The sequence below is a fragment of the Thermobia domestica genome, chromosome 2 (genome assembly GCF_964235325.1).
Source record: "Thermobia domestica chromosome 2, izTheDome1.hap1.1, whole genome shotgun sequence".
Lineage (NCBI taxonomy): Eukaryota > Metazoa > Arthropoda > Insecta > Zygentoma > Lepismatidae > Thermobia > Thermobia domestica.
In genome coordinates, this window is record NC_137455.1 from 282,847,064 (window position 1) to 282,869,309 (window position 22,246).

Below are 22,246 nucleotides of genomic sequence, written 5' to 3' on the forward strand. Positions count from 1 at the left end.
GAAGGGAAAAAAAAGGAAATGTTCAGTTTTCGAATTAATTTTCATTGAAATAAAACTCCAAAATTAAACACACAAGAAGGAAACCTAGATAAAGTTTAATAACTACAATTTAGAGTAAAGATAAGCGCAAAGATTGGAAACACTGAATATTTCACCATCGATTAATCATTCATTTGTATTATCTTAATTTTTGCAGTAATAAATTTGAAATCTTTTTGTCCTAGTTTCTCTCCATGGTGACAAAATTCAGAAAATGTTTTGTTTCAATTTGCCAACATTATGATTCCCACAACATTGCTTGTCTAAATGTTACCTAAAGGCAGCTTCTAGACCATATATATGTGTAGGGTATTTGTGTGGATGTAAACTTATCCTATCTTCGTGATATAAGGCTGATTATGGTCATATGAAATATCAGTTAAGATATTGCACTTAGATACGGAGTCTATAATGAAGTAAGACTGTTTCAACGTGAGAATACTCTCCATTAATCCAAATAGTATATGTACGGCGTTAATTTCAAGTATTTACATGAAATCCATAATATAACAAATTTCTTCTAATATATTTTTGATCAACACTGTCAAGATTTTTAGTTAAATAATAAAATATAACTAACGCAAAACTTTCGTTCTCAAACTCTTCATAAAGACTTCTAGAGAGTGGATTATATTGTATGATGTGCACTGGCTCCACTGGTCCACCTTTTTATCATGCTCTGAGACTGAGTTTGAATTAGTAATTTAAATACTTAGTTTTTCAAAAATTACATGTTTGAACAGTAGCGGTTCATAAGGCAAATCACATTAGTAAAAATTAAAATTTTATTGGTCCAAAACAAGGCAAGAAAGTTTACTTAATGTAGTAGTTCTCGTATATAAGAATTAGAATATTACATACGTTTGAAATGATAATATTTACATTTTTATTGATGTGACTTCTGTTAAGAGCGACCACTGTGATTAAGTGTTTGTCATTACATCTCAAAAATATAAATTTTCCTTTATACAATAAATAGATGAAGTGACAAGGAAAAGGAGCTACTTACCATCAGCAGGAAAATAATATGGCAAACAATTGCAAAGTTCTTTGATAGAATGAAGGCGACATTCAAGAAGGCAATTTTCACGTGTATAAACTTGACCTAATCCATCAATTTCTTGTCCTGCACTAGAACATACGGCGCTATTCACTAGAAATTTCATGTTTTTCGTTGCTAGTGTAATCGAAGGCGTAACAGCTAGCTTCAAAGTATGACGAGAATCTTCAGGAATAAAAGAACCTTTGCTTACATCAGGAAAACTGTCCGGAGAATGCACATATACCTAGAACACAAAAATTAGGAACTTTCATTTTAGTATTACTTTAACCTCTTACTTCTTGACGGGAGTTTCTCGAAAATTTAAATGTACTCTGTAACTACTGAGTAGTGGTTTTGTCCTGCTCCCACCCGAAACAAAAATAAACAAGTAAAACAAACATTTAAGTTATTCAATCTTCGATATTTATATGAGTTGATTTTCAGTTCAGCGTCCCATTCAGCAGCGAGGCTATATGAGACGTGGACCTACTGATTAACGTGGAATCCGAACTACCTGAGCTCCCGCTGGGAATCAAATCCGGGTCTTCCATTCAATATTTATATTTTCTACACCTATATGTGCATATTACACAAACTTACTTATTTCTGATTGTTTTGTAAAATAATACAATAAATGCGGATCATATGCTTCACATGATCTGCATATCAAATATAGAACATGAAAATTCAAAAATAATTCTTCACGTAGTACAAAATGTGACTAATGTGAAGCTTAGGGTAGAATTAATGTGTAATAGAAGGAACATTATTAACATGCATGAAACATTATTAAGATGCAAACTCGAGAAGATCGGTTAAAAATTAAGTTGTAGTGATCTACGTATTCGGGTGCAATTTAATTAGGGAATCTGAATATTGCACACGTAATGATGATTTTTGGTGCATATTGATCAGTACCCATCATGAAAGTGCTCTGCGATATCGTCAGCACTCACACTTTAACTCCTTGGAAACTTCCAAGTTTAGCCAGCGTATTTAGCTGCTAAGATAATTTGGTACGAGGTTAAACAAGAAAGCGTTATCAACCAAGTGTAGGAAATACGACAAAATGATTGCAACTTTGTGTACTAAACAAAACATATATACACCTTTTATTATGTCTTGAATAACATTATTCGCAAAATGTTTGGTAATTACTTTTTCAGTTCTCATAAACTACAACCTGCTTAGTTGAGTTCTGTCAAATACAGGCTGGCGAATGCAGAACAAAATCACGTGGGAAGGAGTATTTGTCTAACATTTATTGACTACTATTGTTGTAATTATTTCACATTTTTTCATTTATCGTACAGATCTCCCTCTCGGTTACGTGGTTAGCTTGGGGATACTAAGGTTTGATTCCTGCTGGGATGCTGTGTGGTTCGGATCAAACCTTAGTATCAAATACTACCGATCCAAATGACAACAGAAGGCGAGCATTGATGTCATCGATATCTGATAGAAAGGATATTCTAGGATTTGATTCATAATTTGTATAAGACAGAACAAGTTTACTATTGTTAGTGACAACTATAATGTTAGTGCTTTTTTTACATCACCATAAGCTTTATTTGGATTTCATTATAAACATTATAAAGATTTAATACAAGACACAAAAAAGGAAGAAAAACCAATTCTGGTCTATCATTTTCTTCCTTATTTACTGCTTTGTATATCAAGAGTGCATAGGACTATAGATCAATATGCTAATGGACCCCTGTCTAATACAAAATAAATTAAAGAAATAAATATATAAATTTGGTACAATACATAGAATAACAACACTGTTGCAGGAACTTTAATTGCATTGTTTAAGTTTCTCGTTTGTGGATTCCATGAATTATCAGCACTCTTTTCAAGCAACTTGTTCTCGCTGGTGAATACAGATTTAGACAGAGGTTTGGGTTCTTCAATGTAAAATGTATTATAGAATAGGAGGCTAATTTTAGGAAGGGAGATTGAAGAAATTGTAATTGCCAGAGTAATGGAATTAATTTTTCCTTTGTGGTTTCTAGGTGTTCAGAGGTCGAACTGGGGTCAAAAATAGGACAGGTTTTTCAAATAAGTGTTGATGTGGAATGGAATATTTGTAAGATCTAGTTCGCGTGTATAGAGTACATATTAGGTGGCCTGCAGTAGATGATTTTGGAGTGCGTAGGAATAGCAATGTCAGTTTCTAGCAAAGAGGAAAATACAGAACCCTCGAGCTTCATGACTTTCTACAAGATATGTCGAAATTAAGAGAATAAGTGATGCTCCAATCATTCCCGTTCAAGTATAAAAACTAAATATATTTCTTAATTACTTTTATGAAAGAATGGAGGTTATATGATGGTTTTGTGTAAGAAGATTTGGATTTGATGATTTTTAGCAGAAATAAGTTAAATATTTCTTACGGTTCAGCTGTTTGTTGATAAGATTCGGAAAATATATTTTGGTTGATGAGTATTGACATATAATATCAAATGTACACTATGAGTACTTTCGTTAAATAATTTCATCAGATAGAGCGATGTGGCGCGGAGAAGTTGGAAGAAAAGAGAACAATTAAAGAAGGAAGAGAAAACTGAGAAGAGATCATATCACCATCATGTTAAAATGCAGGGTTATGTGTTCACGTGATACTGTTATCAGACTTTAAGTACACTTAGTTTAGTGAGGGACGAAAAATGGGATGGGTAGGTCAATAAATCAAGAGGCCGAAAGGAATAGTATAAATGAAAATAAAAAAATAGGAGAAAAGAATCGTAAAATGGAACTTAATGAATAAATTTACAAAATAAATGAATAAGTAAAATAGTAGTAATTAAAAATTTAGAAAAAACTTAATAATATACTACATAATCAGAGTTATTTATAATAGTTTGAAATTTGAAAATAAAACTTATAATCAGAAAGAAAGCCTAGCTATGGGCAGCTCATTACTTCTGCTTTTAGCTACGCCGCTATGAATTCTTAATTTTACAGATACAAGAGCTAGGGTACTTAAAGTCTTACCGATATGCAGATGATAATTATATTATTCACAAAGCAATAGAGTAACTAAAAATTATCCAGGCTGAGTTGAATAAAATTTTGTGTTTCATTATATTGAAAATGAGAGATTTTCTACTGAATTTATTGTTATATTTTTTTAGAATTTTTGCTTTATTATTATTATTATTATTATTATTATTATTATTATTATTATTATTATTATTATTATTATTATTATTATTATTATTATTATTATTATTATTATTAATAATAATAATAATAATAATAATAATAATAATAATCATCATCATCATCGAAGTTCGAATTGTTGTTTATTCACCAACCGTTGTTATAATACTTGAGAGGATTGTCCTAATATTTCAAAAAGTATTAAAACTGAAATGTTCTGGTATTAAAGATGCTGAGATTGGCTTTTTTTTTTCTTGTAAAATTTTAAAAATTTAGTTTGTTGCTCATGGATTGCAAAATTTCTGATATTAAAGAAGTTGGAAGTAATTATTGGGTGGTAATTGTAAAGGGGATGTTATTGAAAGTATATATCATTTTAACTGTTTATACAGTGAGACTACTATTGAATATTTATTCTAAAGTAAGACATAATAGGAATATAGAAATTCATTAATACTTTCATAGAATTTAAATTATTATTATTATTAATTATTGTTTTCAAAATTTTTATTTGTTATTGATTCAGTTTTGAGACTAAAATAAATTATTGTTATTCTAGTATTTGGTGAGTTCATTTATTACTTAAAAGAGAGATATTTTTATTTCATTGTTTCCTTGATAAACGTATTATTTGTGTAATTAATATAATTTGTTAATGATCTGGATTATTAACAGCCGTGAATGATAGTGACGTATGTTCTCATTCTTCCACACCCAATGCCTCACCTAATTGTTAGTTCTGATACCACGTTTAAGAATATAGGGAAAAAATGAAATGCTAACTGATTACTTTAAAATTTCAGTTGAATGAGTCACAGTAGGCACAGGAGCGCTACAAGAATCATAGACAGTTGCTGAAATCAGCTGGTTTTGTATGCTTTTCGGAGGAAACTTTGAGGTCAGCCATTTCGACTTCTGTTTTGTAAATATATTTATATAAGGGTTGATCAAGTTGTTGTTGTTTCGGGAAAAGTGCAGAAATTCGGCTGATCTGGTTCTTTTTTTGGTAGTTAGTGTAGATAGAGTAGTTAGTTTGTGTTTTTTCAATATTATTGTTAACTATTTTGTGCGAAATTTTGTTGAAAAAGTCAAAATATTTTTTTTTTTTTAATTTTTATTTTAATCATAATTTTGTTTGTATTGATATGTCGAATGTTGACCAAAGTCAGCATTTAATTACTTTGGATGGAACTGGAATGATTGACAGAAATATTTGTGAAATTTCAATATTTTTGTGACCAAATCAGGACTCGATCACGTATGTAAATAGGGAGAATCATTTGGGTTCCCAGAGTTTTCAGCCTTTTGAGTATAGAATTGAAGAAGATGATAGCTTCTCATTTTCGTCGATGTTAATTAATGCCGAGATTTTAGAAGATCCATATATGCAGAACTTAAGCAAGGCTGCTCAACCTCCAACCCCGGTTAATAAAGATAATGATCGGATTGGGGTCGATTCAGGAGTTTCTAATTTACAAAATCATCATCCATCATCATCAAAATCATCATCAAAATCATCATGTTCCATCAACTCTTGATAATACTTTTGTTGGTTCTTCTAATTAAGTTGGGATTAAACCCAGGGCTTCTCTGTTTGAAAAACATGAACTTGAGAGACGGAAAATTGAGGATAATTCAATATCTCATCGGCAAGTTAAATTTAATCTATCGCAGAATAGTTCTATTTTGACTGAGAACAGAAGTATGGAAAATAAGTATCAGCACGCAGGAGATCATTATCAAAGTGTGCCAGCAATTAAAAATGCAACGACCGTTGGGTTATATTGTTGGAGAGTGTCAAGGCCATTAGAGGTAAATAGTTAAGGTATTAAGCCGCCTCCAGACAACGAAGAGATTGGAATTAATTGTTTGGTTGGTGGCAGGAAACAAATCTGATATTAAGGCAGCTCTTACGGTGCCGAGTTCAAATCCAGCTCATTTATACAATAAGTTTATTTAAAAAAAAAAAAAAACCTGAGTTATTAGAATCTAAGTTGAAGTGTTTTCGGAATGTAGATGGTAAAACTAGTTTAATCATATTTGAAGTTTTGCTAGCCATTGAATGTATTAAGAAAAGTACTAGTTACCCTATGAATATGCTGTATTGCACATTATTAGTGAAACGTGGAATGTGATTTCCTTAATGAAGTTCAACGAGCCATACATTCATATGCACCTTGGTTCTTGTTTAAATCAAGAATTTCTATTAAAAAAAAAAAAAAGGTATAACATTCGATGTTGGCCGAGAAATTGTTTTGTAAACAAAGATTAAATGAATCAGTAGATCAATATATTGACTGCGTCTATTATACTTCATTGGTGTTCAATTCAATTGTAGTGAATTTCAGATTGCGAATAACTTGCTTCATGGTATCAGCCCTTCCGTAAAATTTAAAATGTTTGAAACATGCGTACCAAATAGTTTGTCGGAACTTAGAAAAATAACGAAAGAGTATTCGAAGGTTTATCGGGATCAGTTGGAGTATATTAAAAAAGTCAGAGCGAAATCCAATAGTCTTAATACTTCTATGACAGTTACTAGTAATGCTATTGCAGTACCTAAGGCATCTAAAAGAATTCTTATAAAAGAAAAATAGATATTTGAAATTTGATGATGATGGCAGAAGGTTCGGTCGGGTATTGCTGTCGGACTCCAATCGTCGTCTAATTTTGTTAAACGAGTTACGGTGGTTCCTTGCAACCTTTGTGAAAGTGGTTATCAAAAATGTACGTGTCAGTGTTTGTGTGGATAGTAGACGGTCATATAACTTATCATCCATGACTTAGTTAAACGATGTGGGGTGGCGCGTTATCAAAAAAGAGACAGTGCAAGAAAACATTCGCGCTCCTCTCCTTACCTCTTATACTTGAAATAATGAGATTTTGCTCACTCCGAACTTCTCTGGATGGTTCAAACGTGTTAAATTTAAAGTGGTTCCCGAATTACCTTGTGATTGCTTGTTGGGTACTCTATTTTTTTAGGGAAATGTCATCAGTGGTGGACTATAACAACAGTAGACTGGTTTTGCGGAATAAGAAAAAAAAGTTATATTAGCCATTTAAGTTGTTTCTTGAATTTATTGGTGCTCGATAGAAGACTATCTGATATCTGAATGAATGGTGATTTGAAGGCGTTCGCTTAAAAAAAAAAAAATTAACACGTATTGTATCGTATTTGCGTGGTACTTTGTTTGATACCGTAAAAATAGTTAATGTTAAATTGTTTGCGTAACTTGTGTTACTTAATTGGAGACAATTTCAATTATTTATTTGTTGCGTTTGGTATTTCGTATTCCTAAGAAAGTAATTTTTGAAACTGGGATTTGAAACCGTATATAGCCATTGTTCGTGTAAGTTTTTCATTGGGAGAATTCCAAGTCGCATATACAGATGGTGATCAGAAAAATGGAAACACCTGAACGAAATTGCAACTTACCAGATTAATATAGTGTCGGGCCACCTTTCGTCTTCAGAACAGCCTTGATGCGACGTGGGATGGAGGCATAGAGGTCGTGAATGGTAGCAAGTGGAATTTTACACCATTCCTCGTGCAGGGCATCGGTCAGTTCTGTGAGAGAGGATGGAGGTGGAAATCGTCGCCGGAGTCGTGTTTCCAAGACGGACCACAGATGTTCAATTATGTTGAGATCTGGGGATTGGGCGGGCCAGGGGAGGTGTTGAACTTCATCCCGATGTTCCTCAAACCACGCTGCAACAACGCCAGCTGTGTGAATGGGTGCATTATCATCCTAGAAGATGGCGTCATTGTCCGGGAACAACATCCGGACCATAGGATGCAAGTGATCTTCTAAAATTGCGACATAATCGTCCGCTAAGTGTGACCATAGGACAAAATGAAAACCATGATATTGCGACCCACAGCATCACCGAGCCGCCGCCATGTTTCACAGTTGGGCGGAGACACTGCAGATCATAAGCTTCTTTGGGCGTTCTCCACACATAAACACGGCCCGTGGTTGGGAATAGGGTGAAGGATGACTCATCCGACCATATCACACGTTTCCAGTCCTCAACGGTCCAAGTTGCATGGTCGCGGCACCATTTGCGGCGTGCGAAAGCGTTATGGTCCCTGATGAGTTGTTTGGCCCGTGCAACACGACCCCGTAAGTTCATGTCATGTAATTCGCGGCGGACTGTGCTTGTCGAAACAGGGTGGGGGAGGTGTTGAGTTCCTCCGTCACTTGCTCCGCAGTGGCACGACGGTTCTGCGTGACAATGCGCTTTAATACCCGGCGTGACCTGTCACTCATGATTTTCTTCCGCCCACTGTTCCGTTTCCCCGATGTGGTTTTCCCGTGTGTTGTGTAGGCCGTCATAACCTTCGACACTGTCCCACGCGACACACCTAACACAGTAGCCACTGCCGTCACACTCACTCCACATGACCGCGCACCAACAATTTGCCCTCTTTGAAAATCTGAGAGGTCTCCCATTTTACACTACCTCCGTCTGATGCAGCCACTGGACACTGCTGTTCCACTGCTTCTGACGTAGTATGGAGACCGACCTAACACACCACCACCAGCGGTCCGGCGCTGCGGGCGCCACGACACCACTGCTAACACATATATCTGACGTGTTGCCAACTACAGGTGTTTCCATTTTTCTGATCACCATCTGTATGTATGTATGTTTCGGCTCCTTTTGGCCATTTTCCGAAAAGGAACGAGCATTAGTTCGGTTGAGGTCGGCCTTATTAAAATTGCTTATTGTGCTGCTTTCTTCAAGCACACTAACAAATCGGGCAGCCACAATACACTCAGTTGTAGTGAAACATATAATTTTAAACACGTGTTCTGATTTCCGCTTAGCACTACTAGCTAAGCTAACCTATGTCGGATTAATTTTCGTGGTTTAACCTGGATTTTAATTTACACCACAGTATCTATCTCAGGGTGGATTTTTTATCGTGTCTTATCGATTATTCTATGGTGATAGGGAGTTTAAAAAATTAAACCAAAAGTAGAGTATTTTATGGATTATTATCATCATTATAGTTTTATTGAGATGCGTACCATAACGAGGAGGGTTTTCAATATTCCCCATAAACCTATTCTTCCCGAGCGAAGAACGAGTATTTCAGCTAGTGTCATTTATGGTTTAATATACAGCATAATGCAGATAACAATTAATTACTGTATTATAAATAGTACGTAGTAATAAGTAATCTATATTAATTTTTATTTCAAATCACATTAATTTTTGATTGATTATCATTGGTCGGCAAAATGAAACTTTTTTTTCGCTCCCACGAACGAAAATAGGTGATTCCTATAGGTTTTGAGCTCCTGAGTTCGAATCCATAACCCGTTTTTCTCCAGGACGTACCAGTTTTCAGGGAGGAGGGGGTGTTTCAATATCCGCCCAAAGATGCTATTCTCCACCCATAATAATTTGCACGTTATAATTTAAATATCAATATAAATTATGCAAATAAAATTGCATAAAAAGTTAAAGTTTAACACTTACGTGTCACTTGGTTTTCCTACTCCTCTTGTAGTTACTACAGGGTGTCTCGCGTGTCACATTCCAACAGAAGTCTGCCAACATATTCACACTCCATTTACCACTGTAGTGCCTCTCCATGGTAGCTATTTGCTGGTGAAACCTTCCCCCGTGTTCGTCAGAGACCTCCCCATAGCTGTACATTTCAGGGAAGAAGCCCAGGTGGCAATGCAGGAAGTGTAACTTTAGGGACATATTACATCCCATGTTGCGAAATGAAGTAATTAACCTGCCCACAATGTCTTTGTAATCAGGTGACTTATGATTCACTAGGAAGTTACTACACACTTCTCGAAAGACCTCCCAAGCCTCATTTTCCACTTCATTAAGCTTAGAAGAAAATGTAGTATCCTTGAAAATGTCTCTGATTTGAGGTCCCTTATAAACACCTTCTTTCACCTTGGTCTCGCTGAGTCTTGGGAATAGTTTTCTGAGATGATTAAATGCTTCACCATCCCGGTTCAGAGCCTTGACGAAAACCTTCATGGGCCCTAATTTGATATGAACGGGTGGTAAGAATATTTTCTCCTTATCCACAAGACGTTCATTAGCCACGCTCTTCTCCCCTGGGACCAGTTGCTTTCTTGGCGGCCATTTTGTGATGGTGTACTGATCTTTGGCTTGACTATGCCAATGACACAAGAAGCAGCAGTGCTTTGTGTAACCTCCTTGTAAACCGGTGAGGATGGCAATAACCTTCGCATACAGAAGCAGCGCATACAGACCACTGGAACTGTTCGTACTTTATTTTCTGCAATAGGCTTCGCATGTTCTCGTATGTTTTTTTCATATGTACAGCATGAGCAATAGGGATGGCTGGCTTTTCATTGCCATTGTGTAGTAACACTACCTTGAGACTTATCCTAGAGGAATCTACGAATAGCCTCCAATCTCCAGTGTTGTAGTTCAACTTCAGTTGTCCCATAAGCGATGGAATGTCACTGCAATACACCAAATCACCATCCTTTGTAAAATTAGGAACTAGGCTCACCTCTCTTTTCCTATACATCGATATATTCACATCTTGGTTTAGTAGATTCCATTGTTGAAGTCGTGATGGGAGCAACAGGGCCTTAGACTTGGGAAGATTTAAGTCTCTGATCGGATCATTCAGCTCTTCCTGACTTATTACATGTGGTTCATTAGTGTCAGGCACTGGAGCGTAATTGGGATCTGACTGTGTACTCGAAGATTGTGCAATATCCTCATAAGCAGCAGGTTCTTCATCGGATGAAACAGTGCACAGGGTGTATGAGTCTGGTGGTACGGGTACAGGCAGACAAACATCATGTTTCACAGGTCTCCTTGCGGAATCCAAGTTAGAATACTGTATTTTATGCTTCATGTTTTTTGAGAAACCTTTTATATTACTCAGGCAGAAGTAACAGTCTGAAACATGATCACGGAGCTCGCGCCAAACCATAGGTACGGCGAACGGCATCGATTTATGTGTACCTTTTAACTATCATGTGAGAGTACGCGAACACGAGTTACAACTTTGTTTCAGAGCCCAAACGCGATCCTGGTCGCCGATTTTACACCCGAAGTACAGATGGTAGGCTGTCTTCAGGAACGGGACAATGGCCTACTTTGTCCCTTGAAAATCACTTCCCAACATATGTAGCAGAATGAATCTGTCAAATTGTTGCAAGTTCTAGGCATGTTCGTTTAACACAAACGTCAACATATCACGCAGAAATATTTTTCACGTACGGTATACACAGACACAGCGGAACACCACCTTCTAACACGAAGATCAATTCGAAATTGAAATATTCGTTTCACGCGACAACGTGGTGTATATCTTGGCGCCGTTTTTCAACAATCTGTCTGTCGTCTAGACAAAAGGGAGCCGACGAATGATCGCAAGTTGATTACGAAACCTTTTTCCGTCAATAACGCCTAGGTTTTAGTGTATGCAGTGTGGAACGACAAAAAATCTTTGAAACCCAAGGGGAGGGGGTACGTTTTTGGGGGGTCGTGAGCTAGAGAAAAGAATGTTCCTGGGATATAGCCTAGTAACAGTTCTTGGATTAAGATAAAAATTCAGAATTATGCACTCCAAACACGGAAAACACATATTAAATACGAAAAATACGATTTTTCTGTCAATTATGGAAACAGCACCCCTCCAAAAAAAAAAAAATCTTACGTGCTGGAAAAGTCTGGATTTAATGGGGGTCTGGACCCCCACGACCCACCCCCTGCGTACGTCCCTGATGTGCATAAAGGTGTGTGTGTATCGTTCTTTGCCTTTCCTCGAAAGAATTATAGGCGTTTCTGAATTGTCAATCTTGTTTGTTGATTATTATACTACTCTCCATGAATGAAAATCTCTTATGTATATTTTTCTTTAAATAGGTCCGTTTTCGTTAAAATTTTGTTTTTGATTTGTGAAAGATACTCTGATCATAATAATATCAGAATATATTTAAAAAAATAGAAGAAATGTTCCAATCTCCATACAACATACCGTTACTCCTCGAAAGCGGTCATCTTCCTCCAAATATTCGTCTCCCATTTTGCGAAAAAACACTTCTAATGCGCTGCTAGGTCCTATTCCATTTACCAGTCTCAGTGAATCTCTGCAATAAATAATACATATATAATTCAATTTGGAGCTTTGTTTCAAGTAAAGGAATATGCCCTATTACGTCTATATGATAAAACAATAAATTAAAGATTCAGTTGAAAAACACTAACATATCCCACATAAAATAATATATTATTTCCCTCATCTTCCTATCTAACGATTTTGTACGGATCTTTTTTCCTTTTTTTTCAGCACTAGTTTTTTTTTAAACAATATTTTCAATACATTAATTTCACGTTTAGCATGTGCATCATAAATATAGTCCGGGGCTGCATGTTTAATATTAAATAAACCCTTTGCAAGGGCGCCCATGTTGTGGTTTCCAAGGGAGGCAAGAAAAAGCGACATTTCAAATATAGTTTCAGATTTTGCTGTAACTATTCTAAAAATTCTATTGGGTTTTCGATATTCCGAAGTACAATTTCTTCTAGGGGGGGTAAGCACCCCACCTTGCCCCCCTGATGGACGCCCTTGAGCCCTTTGGTATTTCCCATTTAATATATGTATTAAAAGTATTCTTTCTAAATCAAACAATTTTAAAGTACTCGGTAGAATCTACTTTAAATAATCAGTTCGAGTATCTAAAAGAAGTAATACTACAATTATTTTCCATGATTTTATACATTTTAATTAATTTGTTTGGGATCAGCTTCATAATCTTATTTAGATGCAGTAGGCATTTATGCATTTTATGTTAATACTCACGAGAACCCATACGTACGTGCTTTGGAAAGGAATTTGTAAATAGTCTGGATAAGAAATAACCACGGAATAGAATAGGAACACACAGTACTTATTTGTGTGTTTTATCGGCACTATTAGCGTCTTGCCGCCCAAGGCATTTTTTTTTTTAAACTCAGTTTGTTCCTATATGACAATAAGTTTGTCTCGGGACTAAAGATTACAAGATTATATGAAGATTGAGTTTGTGAACTGTGTGTGGCTTTAAATATTAACAATAGTAACTCATTAACAATCAATATTAACACAATTATAACTTCATCAAAAATTATTATCTTTTTATTAGCAAGAAAGAAGAAGAAGATTGTGCAAAAATAAGTAACATATTTCAAAATGCTAAAATAAGGACTATGAAGACCTTATGAATTTTATAACATTACTTATTTAGAACAACCTAACGTGAAAAAATCATTTTTGTAAATGAGAATATTATTTTAATAATTGTGAACAGTGAATATGAAAAAATAGAAATATTTTACAAATGATGGTCAAAGATAGGGTCTACTAATTTCTTTCACATATTTATGCTAATATTTACAATCCATAGTACTCCAGTCCCTATTGTAATGATCACCAAGTTTCAGGACAATATACACTGGGAGAATGAAAAGAAAATATATAAACTTTAATTCCAATATTAAACAAAATAAACCTGTGTTTTCCTACAAGTCAACAAGAAACCATTGGAAAAGTTTCCGTGGCTGCATTAAGACACGGAACACAAGCTAAAAATTAATTTCCCAAATAAAATTTAGTCACAGAAAGTAGTCGTGACCTGAAAATCAAGAACAGCAAATAGTATTTAAACTTCGGGTTTTGAGGTCACGAGGGTCGTTCTCGGATGGTAGGCCAAGGTGCAGGTTCTCCGACGAATTCTTGGTCAACAGGCCCCGCAAATTGATTCTTCATTCCATATCTCGAGATTTCGGAAGATACAGGTCCTGAGTTCAATCCAGTTCCGTTCAGTTCCTTAAGCCACGCAAAGAGGTTTGTTGTGGGCCGTGACTGTTGCCTACCTCAGAGTTCCTGAGATCCATCCAGTTCTATATAGCCACGCAAAGAGGTTTGCTGTGGGCTACCACTGATGTTATCCTTAGAGATCCAAAGTTCGATCTCGACTCCGTAGCCACACAAAGAGATTCGCTGTGGGCTGCAACTTGGTCACTGCTCTAGGCTTGGAAGAGGAAGACGTGATGCATCCAGTGAACTACAGTGCCTATAATTAGTGCGCGATTAAAATTGTTATCGCGTGACATGAAAATCAAACGAGAAGCTGACTTCCAAGACGAGGCTGAAACATGTAAGTAGCTAGTAATGGAATTTAGTGCATAAAATAATACATTCACTCTTAAGGCAGTTGTAAGCGATATAGCTCAAGGCTTATCGTATGGCTAGCGTATTATTTCAAATCACCTTGTTAATATGATGATCTTCTTTATAAGTCAGACAGAATTTTTATTATTTAATTTATCTCTGTTGAACTAACTTTTATGACACACAGAGTCTGGTATTGACTTACATTCAACATTAAGAGTTTGACCCTGGCCTAGCACATTTACTAAATATGAAAATAAGCAGTAGTGACCAATAGATTTCCTTTTGTTGTATGTATAGCTTATATAAATAAACAGTCATTATCATTACATATTTAGTTTCTTATTCCATGTTACAATTTTTAAATAAGGTTGACGAAAGGTTGTAAGAACTAGTAGCGTTATATTAGCGAATGGTCACCAAGTAGTTTGTAAAATAATTACTTTCTTATCAATGATAGAGTTGCAGTGGCTTAACGCCCAGCCTCATTAGGAAGAAGAAGCTACTGTTTATTGCATTGCAGACAGCATACCCTACAGGGGAATTGAATCATAGGTCACACTTTATCCACCACATTACTACCACACCGACTCTAATAAGACTATAGTAATATTTTATGATAGAACCATTGTCTTGTTTTACTACAAATCCATAGTAATTCGGCTTAAGTCGCTAGGTGGCAGTACAATTACCTTCAGACCGTGCATAGTATACAAAACTTTCCATATTATGTAAAATTTACTTTTATATGCGTATTTTGAAGAGGCTTTTGATTGGAAAGACTATAATCTTTTTGCTAAGTCCCAATTGTTATTAATTAAATGAGTTATTCAGTCTTTTCAACGTGTTAAGTATTGAATAGAAGCTTTCGTGAAAGCAGAGGACTATTTTGTTGACAGTAAAATAACGAATATTTATATTTGTCAAGATGTTGAAAAGTTCACCAGCCATTATAAGTTACGCTATTAGATTTTAGATTTTATGTATAGATTTGGTCAGTTGGATTGAAAACTTGCATTGTGTAACATATGATGTTCATTCTTATGTTATTATTCTTATCTAGGTGTGATGTAAATTCAATTTATTATATTGTGATTTTTCTTTAATATTTTGGGCAAATATATTGAGATTGATTTGTGAACTTTTGTTACTTGATCTATTTATAATATACCTCTTTCTACGTAATGTTATATGGTATTGCTCTCTGGTGGCAATTTTCATGGTTTCCGTCCTCGTCATCCATAACCAGGTCAGAATAGTGATGCCAACCCGTGGGAAAATACCATTTTGAGGGAATTTTTGGCATTAATTATTCGGAATGGGATAAAGGGAATTTTCGTTGAAATAGTAATATATATGGGATTTAGCACTATATGTATAATCCACGATAACAAAACTCTCTACGAGCAGAAAGTAAACATAATGTGTCATCAGTAGATATAATATTGTCAACTTTTAGTCTGTCTTTTCCTTGTTATTGGCAAAATCCATTCTAGTGAGGAGTCACTTAATCATATGTGATTCTTAAAAATCAAGTTATCAAGAAACGAAATTTGTGCTTCAGTATTTGAAGAAAGAAAGAACGAAACAAAACAATGAATTAATGAATGAAACAAAGGAAGTAAAATATTAAACGAGAAACAATTAACTTCCAAACGTTCCACTGGATATGCGTAGAGAGCAAAACTTTTCTAATATCGATCTGCTCAGTATAATTTGATGGTATAAAGTAATGATGGAATCACTGAATTTCTGACAACATAACAATATGTTTGTTTTCGATTAATGGAAACAGTTATTCACAACGTGGAAGATGGAAATTTATTGATACTTTGCCCAGAAATAAAAAAGTACATATGACATACATAAGTTTCAATTTCGCACGGTATATATCGTACGGTAACAACTCTTCTTCGTAAGGAACACCAAGTAAAATGGGTAGATAATATTTCTACAATTTTGTGATACTAAATAGTTCATTTGTCTGTATGGAAGAGATCTTGATTAGTTAACTGAAAAATATTAGCAATTAATGTTGGTTGAAACTTAGTAACTTTGTGTTGGCATTAGACGGATTAGTTCGACCATATGTTGTACGTGATCCAACAGAAAATGTACGTACAGGATTTTACTATTTAAGTAATTGCATTAACTAGTATCGTTGTTGAAACGTTCCGAATAATAATCAATTAATAGGTGTTATTTTTTTCTATTAGACAGACTTGACCTATTGTATTTGGTGTGGGGGAAACCATCATAGTAAATATATATCACGTGTTCCTCACCAGAATGTATCTGCGTTATTGGTTTAATAACACAACACTTACATTACAATTAGCAATCCCATAATGTTGAAAGTCGTAGCAAATTTTAAGAAGAATATCAAGAACCGTAAGCAGTATAGTGACAGTTTGCAGCGTTCTCCAAAATTCCAAGTAAACCTAGATTTTACGAATTCGGAAGTTTTAGTCGTGTGCACCATGCATCACGGATACGGTTATATGAATATTTTGTGACAGCAAGGAAATTTCTACTACGAGCAATGTGCAAATTATTCCCTTCTTTCCTTTCGCGGAATACAGATGGCTGTTATTTACCTACATAATTAAGTGTTTAGATACTCCATGGAATATTTAGTTTCATATAATAATGCTAAGCCTTTAGGAAATGCATTTTAAAAATCGCTGTTTCTAATAATACTTGTAATGTAGTGCATTTTAAGTCGGCTTAAAGAAAATATTTGATTCATTTGCGTGGAACACAGAAACTCTGGATAATACACAAATATAGACGTTTCTTATCAAATATCAATTTGAATTATTTATTCTGGAAGAGAAACATTCATATATAATCAATTATATATTTTACAAATACCAATAACTGGTTATGTTTGTTCTAATATTTTCGTTTCAATGGACAGAAGTTCCTATCACGTTAGGTTAGTTTGTCTTCCATCCCTTATTTAGATACTGTAATAAATTTAGCATATGCGATGGCCCGTAGTTTCCTCGGTTAAGTTGTTCTGTGCTAAAAAGCAAAATGTTTTCTTTAGTGAGTAAATAAAGTATCATTTATGAATGATAATTGAGTATATTGAATGTACTTGTACTAAATGGAATTCAGTTGAAAACACAGAATTTGATTTAGAAATGAGTGGATCAATAGCTTTTGTAAGCAGATGCACGGTGTAAGTAATTTTGTAGACGCATGGATGACATTAGTATTTTCTTTTCTTGTTAACAACTTTGTATGTCGAAATTTATTTCAGAAAGTTTTACTTGTGTGATCAATGACAAACGGTTATGTATTCATATAGATAAACTCAGGAGCAAAGCTAATTAATATATATATATATATATATATATATATATATATATATATATATATATATATATATATATATATATGAACATTTAATATGCTATTGTATTGCTTTGAGTTACGTTGTGACCTGAAAAGTATCCAAAGACTGAAGATACGGAATTAGGCCAACGTTTTATAACTACATAAATTGGCTTTTTCATTGACCAAAACACTTTTCATTGTTCCTTTCTGATGAAGCCTTTTAACATTAACAGGTTGACTGCCAAGGTGGTTTGAGGGTACTGGTCCCAGGAGGCCATAAATTTCTTCTTACCTTTGGTTCGATTATGGATAGTCACGTCACATTTTTGTTGAGATATTTTGCTTCTCCCGAAAATGTACCAATGGGAACCGAGCACCATATGTCATGCTCATGGTTTCACAGTAATTTGTGACAATGAGCATCATATATGATGCTCAAGAACCTGAATACGTTAGTAATTTGTGATATCAAGCATGAACATCATACATGGTGCTCATGTCCCCACAGAGAAGTAAGCTGAGCACCACATATGGTGCTCATGGCAGTTATATTAGTAAAAGAAGGTTTTTCTTTTCAAGACATGAATGTTAAGCATTGTGGTGCGAGCCTGGGTGCAACTTTATTTCTTGTGTCGAGTAGGAAGGAACTTCTAATGCAAAGATCATTATCTGAGCGCGGTGTTATCAATAATTAATGTCGATTTTATGGTTTTTAATTTATTGCCGAACTTATTTTAAATAACGGTATGTACGACGAAAAGTGGGAGCCAGAAATGACTTAAATGTTGCACAGAAAAGAGTGAAGATTCTGTGCTATTTGCGACTCTTGTGCTTCATACTGCCACGGTAGTTGCTGAAGGACTTCCAGTGAAGTTTATAAAGCATACCGGTTAGGAAAGATGGTGTGGTTATGTAAATGTAAAATTAGCAAAATTAAGGAAATTAGCAATAATAGTGATAAAAGTGAAGAGAATTCAGCAATTAATTTTGTTGTTGAATTAGAATCTCATGACAAGGGAGAATTAAATCTAGGAACGTAGGATCCAATTTAGTTGTAAGTAATAATAGCAATATGTTTCTGAATGTTGGTACTAGTGTGCGTCGATATCATCAAAACCCAATTGGTGATCGAAGTGCTCTCACAGAATAATTCCGAATTATGCTTATATATATTCTGAATCGAATACGTAGAGTGAGGTGTGGACAAATTTTTCAGCATTTTATTCCAAAATTGATAAAGAGATTTGCTAACGTACAACATGAAGTTATTAGGCCTAATGAACGTTCTGACATTAACGAGGAAATCAGTGGAACAAAATCAGATTTATTAAGACAAATTGCTAATGTACAAGAATAAAAGTTGTTTTATCAAAGCAATTTGCTGATGTAAAAATGACTTATCGAATCAGTTTACTAAATTGAATACGCAAATATCAAAATGTATGTGCCGAAATAATTTTGATTAACAATGCATTGACCATTATTGTACGTGCTGTTGCGAAACAGATAACAGAGTAGATGAATTAGCTGCGGAATCACATAAGGTTAAAATATCTAATGTTCAAGTGTATGCGATTGTAAATTATATTGAAAGTTTAAAGCAGAATTGGAAGTAGGCTCAGAGTAAGTGAACAGTACTTTTGGATAATCATGAGGAAGTATTAACGATTCATGAATGATGTGAAAATATTTTTTTTTTTTTTTAAATATTGGAGGGGAACATTCATAATTTGAATGTAACTTTGGTTGGTGAGATGGATGGGAACCCAACATTAATTCCCGTACGACGCAGAAAATTTCGTTATGCAAAATCTTCAACCAAGATATTTTGTTGTATGATAATCAAAGTAGTGGATCCAATGAGAACGATAATGTCAGGTTTATTCCTGATATACGACTGCAAATACTGTACACTATCTAGTTTTTACCAGATGTTTGTGCCCACACGACATGTACTGCAATATTTGTGTGATTTTCCTAATTTCACTTTTAATGGAAAGGTGCAGTATCCAAATAGGTGCTGGAGAATGCCGATGGGAGATATACTACAGTGAAAAGCCCTATGGTTAATTATGAGACTGTGCTTATTTTTACGACTAGCAATAGATTTAATGTAGATGGAAGATCTTTGCCTGTGGATTATAGTCATTTTAAACCAAGTGATCTGCGTACATTCTGGAAATTCTCAGATCAGATATTACAAATTATTGCTAAAAGCTATTAGCATGACTTGACTCAAAAGCTGAGAATTGTTCCAAGTAGATGATCGAATGAAACTATACGCAGTACATAAAACATTCCAGGAGAGGAATAGCTTAGTATGGACCAATTCAGAATAAAATAATCATGTATCATGACTTCGTAATAATTTTTTGCACCGCAAGTGGAACGTTCAAGACTAGTACAATTGCAATCATTGCGATATGGTAGAGCGAAACATGAAATATTCATAGAATTTGCATGGTTTCTTTTGGAAAGATACTACGAAATTGTGAGTGAACCTATGAGTTGAGGCTGTAAATTTGGACCTTGATTTCTTCCATACGATGAGTCGAGACTACTGAAAATTGTGCCACGTCAGTCTCTCAAAGAATTGATGTTTAATACGTTATTATTTCAATCCCGGAATTGGCGAAACCTTATTGCTGTTCACAGTGATTTATTTGTAGATTTTGTAGAAGGGGGGAATATTTATGCAAGATTGTGTTCCGTATAACAGAACAACTTTATTTGGGTTGGAACAACGTTATTTTTAAACCTACCTACTTTGAAATTATGGTACTCGTTTGATAGGAGACCCCAAGTTCATCAGTTTTTAAACATTTTAAGAACAATTTTATGACAAATACGGATAGGTACGTTAGATAAGATTTTGATAGGTAGATTAGATTGCATGCGTTAGTTATCTTACTACTCTTTGTCCTACTGCTAAGGACAAGTGTAGAGCACCCAGTAAGATCCCTGTAGTTGCATTGCAATCTGCACACCTTGTCATAACAAGTGTCACACTCCTACGTAAAAGGGTTTTGCTATGACAAGTAATTCTTTAGTCTGTTCTAATTTGGTCCTTAAAGACCAAATTCCCCGCCTGAACAATAAATACAACAAAAGGTAAGAGTTTACTCTGGGCAGAACAGTGATAGGTGCACATATACTTGAGCCTAATTTTATTAAATAGAAGGGGAAAGACGCTACTAAATGTCATTCCTCATTATCATAAATAAGTTTTAGTACCATTTTGCTCCTTGTACTTAGTAAAATTATATTCAGGGGTGTGTGCACTTATCAATGTTCTGCTGAAAGTAAACTTTTGGCCAACAAAACACACTGGCATTAAAATGAATCCAGAATTGAACAAAAACAAGGTTAAGCTGAAGCATGATTTACGGCATGTTATCTAACACTGTCTTTAGAAATTAACAATACTTTCACACCGTATCTCACTTTAGAATAGTGTAGCAATATGAGGTTGTTTTACATCGGATACCGTCTTTTTCCCAGTTGGTTTGTTGGTAGCAGCATGATGTCATGATGTCCATTTTTTATCCAGCTGGTCCATTAACGTTTATGAAAAGAATAAATTCGAGTGTTTTTACAGATAAATGGTTCCTAGTATCAATATGTTAGAAGTTTAGGCTGGAAAAGCCTCTCTCACACTCTGCAGAAGAAACTGGAAGAACACTGATTTCCATGTTAAGATTTTGTAGATTTGGGCAAATATTAGGTTTCATCTTATGCTCTCGAAGTTCCTGAGCAGAATTTAGGGTGAATCTTCAGAGGAAAATTTTAATTCTTTTATTTTATTTTATTTTTGAAATTTGCATTACTTCTTTGTCACCGTTTAACTTTCTTCCAGACAATTCTTCTCGCCAATTGGATTGTAACAAAACCTCGGCCCCACTGAATGTTTCGAGCGTATGTTATTTGCTAGACCCTTGCAATCTTATTTTCTGGTGCTTCTCATGAGAATTGTCCAAGGGTTTTGCCAGTGAGTCTCTACAAAACTGACCAGTTTCTTCAAACTGACGTAATTGTTCCATGAACATGCCGCTTTTTTCTTTCAACGTTTCCAGAACATTTACAGTTTTTCAATTTTGCTTATTACCTGTACAAGGAATACAGATCTTTCTTGTAGAAATAGGCTAAGGATATGTAGAGGTTTCAGCGCACCTCGGATCATGGACATTTTATAAACAAAATTCCACTTAGTGAGTTTTGCGGAAAGATCTGAAAATATTGCACGCTGCTGAAAGCTTCTCTGCACATTTGTAGAACCTTCTCGAAAGTGTTCCACTAGCGCAGTGTGGGACTTCCGCAATGCTTCTACTGAACGGTATGAACAGCGTAACCACCGTACATCAAGAACTTTAGTAATATTGTAGAAGCGAATACTTAGTTCTCGTGACATTAATTAGATTTCTTTCCTGTTCTTCGGGGACACTGTGCAATCGCTCTACAAGGCTTTGAAAATGAAATCGCAC

At 34.9% G+C, this 22,246-nt stretch overlaps 1 protein-coding gene across 1 annotated transcript in view; it reads right to left on the reverse strand.

Annotated features, from left to right (window-relative positions):
• The window catches only part of LOC145679443 (sodium channel protein Nach-like), a 46,816-nt gene that overhangs the window by 17,822 nt on the left and 6,748 nt on the right, over positions 1-22,246 (reverse strand). The window contains exons 3-4 of the mRNA XM_081750024.1: positions 12,246-12,357; positions 1,049-1,325 (exon numbers count right to left, since the gene is read on the reverse strand). Of these exons, the coding sequence (XP_081606150.1) occupies positions 1,049-1,325; positions 12,246-12,357 (389 nt within the window). The remainder of the gene's footprint in view (positions 1-1,048; positions 1,326-12,245; positions 12,358-22,246) is intronic.